This window comes from Musca domestica, unplaced genomic scaffold (assembly GCF_030504385.1).
Source record: "Musca domestica strain aabys unplaced genomic scaffold, Musca_domestica.polishedcontigs.V.1.1 18, whole genome shotgun sequence".
Classification (NCBI taxonomy): Eukaryota; Metazoa; Arthropoda; class Insecta; order Diptera; family Muscidae; genus Musca; species Musca domestica.
The window spans coordinates 4,110,148-4,122,298 of NW_026712238.1; the positions used below are offsets into that span (position 1 = coordinate 4,110,148).

Consider the following 12,151-nt stretch of genomic DNA (forward strand, 5'->3'; position numbering starts at 1 on the left):
CATTGCTGCGTATACGTTGCGGAAACCCGCAGATTGAATATTAACATCTCGTATACGCGTGGATGTACGCAAACAAAACAAATTTCAAAGTTTTGCTGTTTCTTATTTGTTGTTTCTGTTTGAAAAATTTACCCTCCCGCATAATAACAAAACTTTTTTCTCACAATATTCTTTTATTTACTTTTGTAATTTCAGTTCATCGGCCACGGAATTGATATCACGTCGCGGAGTATTTTCACGACACCATTACGGTTCAGTTGATCAGGTAAGCCAGCAAGCAACCCTAAAAACGAAAAATAATCTGTTAATATTTAAAAACGTTATTTTTTCAAAAACAAACATTGACTGTAATTGAATGTTGGTTATGCGAAAAAACACACATCTTTTTAGGGTACACCATATTTTTTTAATTAAAAACAAAATTAATTTTTAATCTTTAACAGCTCACATACATATATGTATTTACGTAATTGGTTATGTATATAAATAACTAGCTGGCCCGGTCCGCGTTGCCGGCCCGTAGTTTTAGTCTTCAATGCAACTTTTGTATAGCATAATATTTCGCAAATCTGGCTCATAAAGGTGAACAAATGTTAACATAAATATTGATCCGACTAAATAGAAATAAATACCTATTTAAAGAGGGCAAAATAATTTCTGAATAGTCAAAGTTAATTACGTTTTTACACCCATTACCATAGCACCTCAGATTGCGCTTTAGAGTCCCTAAGAAGTCTATGTTCTTGTTCATAGTAAAATTCAATGACGAATCAACAATGCCCATGTTGTTGTCCGCCAATCGGTAAAAATCACTATAGATCGGCGGCCCTGGGAACTATATGGGGACTGTACCAAAATGTTTACCTATATTGACATTTTTCTGTAAGATGGTTCTCTACTCACAAAGTAGCCTAAATATAGCAAAATCGATTGGAAAATGTGGTCAAGACCCTCGAAATAGAAAAGTCAAGATGCCAAATAAAGGCCAAATCAGTTGAAAAAGACCAAGGTCATAGCTGAAATCAGGGAAACATTCATATGAGGGTTATACCAAAATGTAGGCCAACCAATATTCTCTTGGGGGTTACAAATTCAATAGAATACAAAATTTTCTTTTCTGACCACACATTAGATGTGAAAGTGGACTTGGGAATACTCCAATGTGGGGACTTTACTTAAATAAATTCCGATGTAGCAATTATCCTACCCCAGGGTAGCATAAATACAATTTTTAGCCAAATCAATTGATGAATGTGGTCAAGACCAAAATGGGCCCTACTCTGAAAATGTAAAATTTTATGCGAAGAGGTTCTCTACCCCCTTAGAAACAAAGATGCCAATTAAGGCAATAAGGTTTGGAAAGAATTTCTGGACGGATAGAAATCCTTTTCTTATTATTCTTATTTGCACCCTTTAAATTTGGCATTTTACTGATTGTACTCCCAAAGAATTTTGCATTTTGAGCTCTCATTGAAGGATTATTGTCACATGAAAGAAGTAGTTCCACGCTTTTCAATGAGCCCCATTAGGTTTTTTCTGTCATTTTTGTTTTATTTTAATGTGTTCGCATCTTCCAGCTGAACCACGAAGTAGGCCCTGGAGTTGAAAGGTAGATGTCAGTTAACATCCTATTTCCCACTTATTTAATTTTTTTTTTTTGTTTTTTTTTTTGTGAAAAATTGTATGTAGTGAGAAATTATTCTTTATTTTGTTCACAAAAAATTCACCGAATTCAATATGATAATACAAATTGAAACAAGTAAGCAAAGGCTACAGTCGAGCGGGGCCGACCGTTGAATACCCTACAACACTATAATAAATGATACAGTTTATAAAGGCGAGATACTCGAAAGAATTCCACAAGATATTGTGACAAATAATAAAAGAAAACCATCAGCTTTCTTTCTTTAATTTTCGAATAATAGCAACTTAAACTAATTTGCTCATTTCCAATTTATTGGTAGATGTTGCACTTCCTAGATCTGGAACCAATATTTCTCAAAGACCTATAATCTCTCAGAAGTGGTAAACGATTAACATTTATTATTGGGTTTTTACTGAAACGAATCTATATGAGATACAGTCATTTGACTATATTCTTCCACGAAATCAGCGTTAACGAAATAGTCAGAAGTGCGTCTTTCCTGTATTTGTGAATTCTCCAAAAAGTCTCTGGAATAGACATTTTCGTATTTTGTCTACAAAAGGTGGCAAACTATTTCACACATTGAATATTTTTGGATGGCCATCCAAACTGCTTGGCTTTTGCAATGTCCGGTAACCCCCTTTCAATTACGACCTGCCGACAATTTTGTAGTTTTTTTGGTCCATTTCAACCCCTAAATATATGGCGATCATCTCCAAAAAGAGTAGGCTTCTATTATGACCCTCATATTATACCCATGCAAAATTTCGTAAGGATCGGGCCATAAATGCGATCTGTATATGATATCCTGATATCCTAACTACTTAGTTTTGTTAGCTGTAGAAATATTACCAAATGTTTAATTCAAAATGAAAATATGCCAAAAATATGACAAAATTGAAAAAATATGAGAAAATTTTTATAAATCAATATTTTCATCTTTAGAGAGATATTTTTATGCGATTTTTTTAGACGTTTTTTCTTTCCTGCCAAGAGGCCATTCTGAATTAATGAGAACTGTTGAAATCAGTTCAGCCACCAACCACCCAAATTAGTAGGCTTCTTCCCCGCCCTAAACTCTAGCTACATGCGAAATTCCGCGTCGATTGGTCTATAATTGCGACCTGTATAGCTACTGCAAAATCCGACATTTTTTCAGTATTTGGTCCATTTCTGCCCCTAAATATTATGCGATCATCTCCAAAAGAAATAGGGTTCTATTCTGACCTTAACCCCACCTCCATTTTCAATTTCGTGAGGATCGGGCCATAATTGCGACCTGTAGCGTGATTACAAATTAACATGGACAGACGGACAGACGGACGGACGGACATACATAGCTAGATCGACTCAGCTGGGCGAGCTAGGAAGATCCATATATACTTTCCTATGTGGGAAATCAATATTTCGTGGTGTTACATAATTTTTGGCCCAATCAAACTTATAATACCCCCAACACATAGTGTTGCAGGGTATAAAAAGAAGAATAACAAATTGAAAAAATCTTCAACTTCTTCGCTGATTTTTTACAGCAAATGTTTAAAGATCCTTACAAAGTTTATCAATAGAATGTACTATTATTTTAAAATTCGATTCCATTGAATTTTTTTTCGATTTTCCCCATTTTGAGAATTTTTGCAATGAGATCTCTTTTTTGTGATTTTTTAGCGATTTTGAAAAAGTAATTATTTTTTAACTTTGGTATGGCCGCGATAAATTATTTCATCTATTCATCATCATCTATTCCGTTTCGCCACCACATAATTCGGTACTACACTTCCATGTAACCCGCCATCAATTTCAGTTCTTAAGAAATCAAGTCAATTAAATTGGTATTAATATTCAAATTCAAAAATAAAATATAAAAAACACTACAAATGTACATTAGAAAAAAATAAGTCAAAATTGAAAAAAATCATGCAAAATAAAACATTACTATTGTACATTTCAAAAGTCAAAATGAAAATGTTAATATATCACATTTTTACGCGCTTTTTTGGATATTATCCTTTTCGGAAAAGAGACAATTCCGAATTTGTATGAATCGTTAAAATCTGTTCAGCGGTTCTTAAGTTATAAGCGTAGTAACTAACACAACTTCCTTTTATATATATAGATATGGTTGTCATGTGTGTGACATGTTTAATTCATAGTCTATGACAAAAAAAAAAAAAAAAAAACTCTCAATAAAAGTATGGTTTGCAAAACCGAATAAAGCTAGAATGTCAAACAACAGCACAGCACAAACTGACGAAACGGGAAAAGTGCCTCATATAATGGAGGTAATGGAGGATATTGCCAGTTACTGTTTCCGTGCATCTTTTGTGGATGTGAAAACTTAGTGTTTCCCTTTAAGTTTAGGCAATTTGTTCTAATTTGTTGCAATCCATGAGTCATTAAATTTTTTGTAATTATACCCCACAATACTATGCGTAAGGCTATATAAGATTGATCAGGCCACAAATATGTAAACTCAAAATATTGGCCCAAGTCCTAGGAATATATACGGACCTTCCTATCTCGCAGAGCTGAATCAATCTAGTTATTAAAGTCCGCCCACAAAAAAATTTAAGCTGCTTTATAGGTCATAATAATATACAAATTGACATAGAATTTTGCATGGGGCTAGAGTTTAGGGCTTCGCATTTTAACAATTTGGATGGTCATCGGACAATATTTACGAGTGAAATAGACAGCGAATATTTATAAATCACAAATATATAAAAAGATGCCAATAAATATGTAAATATTTTTCTCGAATTATTTTTAGTTATATATTTTTAGTTATAGCTTCCATATATATCTTCAACCGATTTCGGGTTAATTGTGCACCAAATGGCCAATATAAACCAAAATGACCTGAAGATTGGCAAATTCGACTGAATTCAGACTAGAAGTAAAGACCTCAAAGTTGGCGAATTTGATCCAGATAATTTATGAAGCTCAAATTACTTCTGTAAAATTTTACCGATATCGTATCCGATTAGGATATAGCTACAATTTTTTTCCGAGTCAGATTTATTATGCACCAAGTTGCTAATATCAGTCCTAATGACCAGAATTTTGGCACATCCGATAGAATTCAGTCGGTATGCAAGTGCATCAAATTTTGTTGAAAATCGGTTCAGGTATAGCTATGGGTCTTATATATATGTTTCATCCGATTTGGTGTTTAAGTCTCCCACACACGTAATATGCACCCCACAAGAATGATGTTTGGTATCAGATATCAGATACTGCCCAGAAATACAGCTACCAAATTTTATCAAGATCAGTCCAAATTTGGATATAGTTACCACATATATCTTAAACCGATTTCAGGTTAATTATGCACCAAATTGCCAATATCAGTCCAAAAGTCCTAAATTTTTTACATCCGACCGAGTTCAGTATAGATGCAAGTACATCGAATGTGAAGAAAATTGGTTCAGATAAAGCTATAGATCCCATATATATATTTCATCCTATTTGGTGCTTAAGTCTCTAACATTCGTAATATGCATTTGACAACAATGATATTTGGTACCAGAGATCTTATAGAGCATGGAAATGCCTCTGGCAAATTTGATCAAGACCGCTTCATATTTGGATATAGTTCCCACATATATCTTCAACGGATTTCGGGTTAATTGTGCGGCAAATAGCCAATATCAGTCCAAAAGTCCGGAATTTTGGTACATCTGGCCGAATTCAGTCTAAAAGCAAGTTCCTCGAATTCGGAGAAAATCGATTCAGATATAGCCATAGCTCCTATATATAGGCTTCATTCCATTTGGTGTTTAAATCCCCCACATTCCTAATAGGCACCTCACATGAATGATGTTTGTATCAAACATCAGATACAGCCCAAAGTACCTCTGCCAAATTGTATCAAGATCGGTTCAGATTTGGATATATACAAGGTGAGATGAAAAAAAGGCAACCAACTTCAGACTGCTGTTATTTCTAAGCCACTCCAAGCCAATTATTCCAGTGACAGCTCATTATATCGTTTACAAGCGTAAAAAAACATTTTGCTGAGGATTTTCCAGAAAAAAGTTATTCGTGATGGAATTCAAGCGTGATAGTATGATTTCTTTATATTTGGCTGGAAAACCACAAGTGGCTATCGTTAGAGCATTCCAGCATTTAAATGTGAATGAAGCGTATCTCGACTGTAGCAGAAATGATTCGAAAAGTAAAGAAGCGACTTGATCGAAAGCCGCGTCGCAATGGCCGAAAAATGTCTCGTGAACTGAACATATCGCAATATTCCATTCGGCAAATATTGAAAAATGAGCTCGGGGTAAGGCTATTGAAAATCCAAAAAAGTGCAAAAACTTATAGAAAGAAAACAGACTCATAAGAGCTAAAGAATTGCTTCGCTTGGCCGAAAGTGGTGAACTGTCGAATTTGGTTTTGCTCTGATGAGAAAACATTCGTTGTCCAGCAGTTTCTAAAGAAACAAAATTAACGTGTTTACTTGTCAAAGAGGTCGGGTGAAAATGTGCACCTTCGGTTGGCCACCAGAACTCGAGCGCCGGCCTTGTTGATGGTGTGGGCCGCCATAACAGCTGATGGTCGCTCTCCGCTCGTATTAATCGACCGTAGCATCAGAATAAATGCCGAATATTATCGCGAAAATATGCGGATGGATATTAAAGCCTAGGGCACGCAAACATTTTGGCCGCAGACCTTGGACATTCCAAGGGGACTCAGCACTCGCCACCCAAGAATGGTTACAAAATGGGGTTCTTCGCTTCATTTCCTGCACACAACGGCCACCAAAATCTCCGGATACCAATCCGTTGGACTATTGTGTCTGAAGTATTTTGGAAAGCAAGGTTGGCACTAAAAATACCAAAGTGACGATCACCTCAAGCAAGCGCTTCCCCGGGAATGGGCCAAGATGTCGCAAAGCAACACTCAGGCAGCGTGTGACATTTTCTTTGGCCGTTTGAAGGCCATAATACATGCCAAAAATGACGAATTCGAACAAATCTAAACTTATTCCAAAATTTGATGCTACTTCTGGCATTTTTATAACCTCCACCATTCTATGGAGGGTATATTAACTTTGTCATTCCGTTTGTAACTCCTCAAAATACTCATATCAGACCCAATAAAGTATATCACCCATCTGGCAACGCCATAACTTTTCACAGAGATGTCACATCGCTTAATGACATACCGCGTTTGAAGCGTCAGTCCAAGCAGATTTTTACCATGAACCAATACAGGCCACGCGAGCTCTCTGAAATAGTTGAAATTTACATTCAACAGAAGAAGTCAATTGTGAAAACTCAACGTGCTTTTAAAACATTAAAAAATGTGAGAAGTGCTACAGTCTGTGACAGAAAATTGTCTATGCAGGTCCATGTCTTCGTATAGCTCCGATATAATGGTACCTCCCTATATACGGTATTTTGAAGATGCTACATTATACCCGTTTATAATATGGTAATGGTTTAAAACAAACAATTCCCATGTTGCTCAACGTCATATAGACCCCAATATAACTGCTACATTCGGTATTTTTAAGATTTTAACCGCATTTCAAACGTATTTTATTTTTTGAATGTTTCCAATTTTTTTTCCAAATGGTGGAGTGTATAAAAAGTTCGGCCCGTATGAACTTACTGCTTTTTAACTTGTTTGCTTTCATTCAATAAAATTAAAAAAAAAAAAAATGCAAAAAATATAGCTTTTGACTTTGTTGCAGTTTTTTTATCTCACCCAGTATTTATACGTTTGAGGTCTCTCTTGTTGCCTAAGAATTTGATTTAAACTGTCCAAAGTCTTCCAAATATTCAGCGTCCGACAATTTGCGTTATTTTCCCCCTTTTCACAGATGGAAATAGCAAACGATATTTAGAACAAAAAATGTTTGTTCAATTAAAAATCACTTGTTTGGAAAATTTTAATTTTGCTCTGCTTCCTGAGTAATTTTCTTTGTCATTATGTTTTTTGCTTAATTTTGTGTTAATGAGAAAAAATGGGACTCATTGTTATGGAAAAAGGATGGTTAAAAATCAGTGAGTCATTATTAAAGGAAGATGGATGAAAAAGATTATCCAAAAGATTACTAAAATAAATATTATTGGAAAGAAATATATATATATTAAATGTCGTTGAGCCTCATAAAGATGACAAATGCAATTGGCAGTTTAAATATTTTGTATATATATTGAAGAAATTAGTTTAGAAAACTTTAACTCAAATCGGAGACTTTCATAAAACTTTACCACATATTATTCTACTCCAACTAAAAGGGGGACTCATGTTGAGCTAATTGAACATATCTTTGCTAAAATAAACTTTTCTCATAGTGCAAAGTTTATACCTTTTGATTTGCTTCGGCTTATGGCGAACTTTCCCAAATGTGCAGACAGAAATACAAAACTTAACAAAAAGTTTGACCAAAATACGTAAAACCTTTTTATTTTCGTTTTAAAGCGTTTCTTTTTTTTCTGCTTTTTGACTTGGCTGCAAAAAGTAATTCCTAGAAAACATTCTTCGGTCCCAGTGCATTTGCCTGTTGTTATTCATAAATTCGTAAGAAACTCGATGGCCGTTTTTAGGTTGGTTAGCAAATTTATTCGAAGAACGGAAACAACTACACACAAAATATGAGAAACTGTTTTGGGTTCTTTGCCACAGAGCATGTGTTTCCTGTTGAGTAGAAAACTTCATGTATCAAGTGTGTATGTGTACTCACACACACGTACAAACGGATACAATGTATGATGGTTGGAAACATATGTACCTGTCGTATATGTTTGAACTAGTTTGGAAATGAAAAGGGTTTAAAAAAGAACTCCATGGATTTATAATTTTTTGTAGTGGTGAGAGGAGAATGAATCCATGAGTAACCATGGAAAAAAAGGACACGTTATTTGGGTTTTATATTGTCGTATATCTCCTCTGGTATCGGATTAAGCGTTGATTAATCGTTTACATGGTATTAAACTAAGTTTTTAATTTGAGTATCTATGGAATGGCAATGTTTAATGGGAAAAGCAAAATTTCGACGTAAATATCGTAATATAAGTTGTGAGATATTATCATAATGAAACAAGTAAGCAAAGGCTACAGTCGAGCGGGGCCGACCGTTGAATACCCTACAACACTATAATACAAAGACATAGAAGTGTAAAGATGGGACAAGACAGAGTCAAGATATGGCAACCCTTTGAAAAAACCTCTGTTGTTATGATATCGTAACAACATAGTTAGCAATGTTAAGCGATTAAAACCGCTTAGGCAATATGCAATTAACTGGGAAAATCTATGGAGTAAAATTTCGAAACCCAATTTTTGGATTTTTCAAATTTTTGTTTGTCTTATATTTCTATAAATGGGGTTTTTTATATTAACAATGTCCTGTCATGTGCTGTTATCTGAATAGTATAGACACAAACCATTTGCTCAAATGGCATTTTGTCTAGTCTTCTTTGTATAATAAACGATACAGTTTATATAGGCGAGATACTCGAAAGAATTCCACAAGATATTGTGAAAAATAACAAAAGAAAACCATCAGGTTTCGTTCTCTAATTTTCGAATAATAGCAACTTAAACTAATTTCCTCATTTCCAATTTATTGGTAGATGTTGCACGTAAATGGTCTTCCTAGATCTGGAACCAACAATTCCCAAAGACCTATAATCTCTCAGAAGTGGCAAAAAATTAACATTTACTATAGGTTTTTGACTGAAGCGCATCTATATGAGATACAGACATTTGACTATATTCTTCAACGAAATCAGCGTTAACGAAATAGTCAGAAGTGCGTCTTTCCTGTATTTGTGAATTCTCCAAAGAGTCACTGGAATGGTCTATTTTTTTGGTCTATTTCAACCCCGTAAATATATGGCGATCGTCTCCAAAAAGAGTAGGCTTATATTCTGACCCTCATTTTATCCCCATGCTAAATTTCGTAAGGATCGGGCCATAAATGCGATCTGTATATGATATCCTGATATCCTAACTACTTAGTTCTGTTAGCTGTAGAAAGATTACCAAATGTTTATTCAAAATGAAAATATGCCAAAAATATGACAAAATGGAAAAAATATGAGAAAATATTACAAAATCAATATTTTCATCTTTAGAGAGATACTTGTATGCGTTTTTTAAACGTTTTTCCTTTCCTGCCAAGAGGCCATTCTGAATTAATGAGAACTGTCGAAATCAGTTCAGCCGTTCTCGACATATATGAGATCTTTCAAGCATATCTTCTTTGATAGACATATATATCGCATATATTTGCTATATATCCAATTTTTTGGATCTTTACATCAATGTAAAGATCAGAAGTAACCTTGTCATGGCTTTGTGATTTCGCCGGGATTTAAAATATTCGCGGTTTAATGAAAAATTTTGAATTTTGTCAACAAAAAAGATATGGCCTATTTTACCCGCTAAATATTATCCGATGACCACTCAAATTGGTAGGCTTCTTCCACGCCATAAACTCTAGCTACATGCGAAATTCCGCGTCGATTGGTCTATAATTGCGACTTGTACAGCTACTTCAAAATCCGACATTTTTTCAGTATTTGGTCCATTTCAACCCCTAAACATTTGGCGATCATCTTCAAAAGAAATAGGGTTCTATTCTGACCCTAGCCCCACCTCCATTCTAAATTTCGTGAAGATCGGGCCATAATTGCGACCTGTAGAGTGATTACAAATTAACATGGACAGACGGACAGACGGACGGACGGACATACATAGCTAGATCGACTCAGCTCGGCGAGATAGGAAGATCCATATATACTTTCCTATGAGGGAAATCAATATTTCGTGGTGTTACATAATTTTTGGCCCAATCAAACTTATAATACCCCCAACACATAGTGTTGTAGGGTATAATCACAGAAAGTATACACTTAACCAAAATATATGGCCGGGACAACTATGTGATTCCCTACACCATTATGCATATTAAGTAAAGCTCCCGAAAAAATACAAGTAAAAAAAAAAAAAAACAAGAAAAAAGCTGTAAGTTCGGCCAGGCCGAACTTTGAATACCCTCCACCACTTGGAACGAATATGGCAATTATCAAAAACAATAAAATCCGTTACAATTTATTTAAAAATCTTAAAAATACCGAATGTAGCTGTTATATTGGGGTCTATACGACGACATGGACCTGCATAGGTAACTTTTGTCTTAAGCCATTACAATATTCAAATGCGAAACTTAAAAAAAAAAACGGTGAATAATGTAGCTAAAAACATCAAAATAGCGAATATCGGAGGCACCGTTATATTGGGGCTATACGAAGACGTGGACCTGCGAAAATAATTTTCTGTCTCAGACTGTAGAATCTACTACGAACATCAAATACAAAATTTTAAAAGTGAATAATGTCACTAAACTCATCAAAATACCGAATATCGGAAGGTATTGTTATATCTTACCAAATTTGAAAACAAAATATACCAAATTTGAAACAATTTCGTGGGTAAAAAAGACTAGGATTATCGAAATAGCGAAAATCGTTGGATACTATTATATGTGGGGCTATATGAAAACCTGGACTGGACTGGACAGGGTGCTATAAAAATACCACAACAAAGTAAAATGATATATTTTTTACATTTTTTTTTAATTTTATTGAATGAAAACAAAAAAGTCGGAAATATCATCAAATTTTAGAATAAGTTTAAATTTGTTCGAATTGATCACTTTTTGGCACGAATTATGGCCTTCAAACGGCCAATGAAACTGTCACACGTTACCCCAATGTTGCTCTGTGATATTTTGGCCCATGAGGTGATCGACAATTTGGTATTTTTTAGTGCCCACCTTGCTTTCCAAAATACTCCGGACACAATAGTGGCCATTGTGCGCTGGAAATAAAACGAGGTACCTCATTTTGTAACCCTTCTTGGGTGGCGCGTGCTGAGTTCTGTTCAAATGTCCAAGGTGTGCGGCCAAAATGTTTACGTGCCCAAGGCTTTAATACACCCTCCAGAATATTTTCGCGATAATATTCGGTATTTATTCTGATGCCACTGTCGATTAATACGAGCGGAGAGCGACCATCGGTTGTTATGACGGCCAACACCATCACCATGGCCGGCGCTTGAGTCTTGTGGCCAACCGAAGGTGCACATTTTCATCTGACCTCTTTGGCAAGTAAAAACCATCGTTTTGTTTGTTTACAAACTGCAGAACAACGAATGTTTTCTCATCGGAGCGGAGAAAACCAAATTCGGCATTTCACCACTTTTGGCCAAGCGAAGCCACTCTTTAGCTCTTTTGAGTCTATTTTCTTTCTATTGCGTTGTAAGTTCTTTCACTTTTTCGAATTTCAACGGCTTTACCCCGAACTCATTTTTCAATATTTGCCGAATGGAGTATTGTGATATGTTCAGCTCACAAGCCATTTTCGGCCACTGCGACGCGGGTTTCGATCAAATCGATTCTTTACTTTTTGAACCATTTCTGCTGATGTTGCGGTTCTCTTCCGTGCACTTCCTTGACGTCGGGATACGCTACCAGTATCACGGTAA

At 35.3% G+C, this 12,151-nt stretch overlaps 1 protein-coding gene across 1 annotated transcript in view; it reads left to right on the forward strand.

Annotated features, from left to right (window-relative positions):
- Positions 1–12,151, forward strand: part of LOC101891493 (GTPase-activating Rap/Ran-GAP domain-like protein 3) — a 295,890-nt gene that overhangs the window by 183,497 nt on the left and 100,242 nt on the right. Inside the window, exon 3 of the mRNA XM_059120865.1 lies at positions 196–265. Within this exon, the coding sequence (XP_058976848.1) occupies positions 196–265 (70 nt within the window). The remainder of the gene's footprint in view (positions 1–195; positions 266–12,151) is intronic.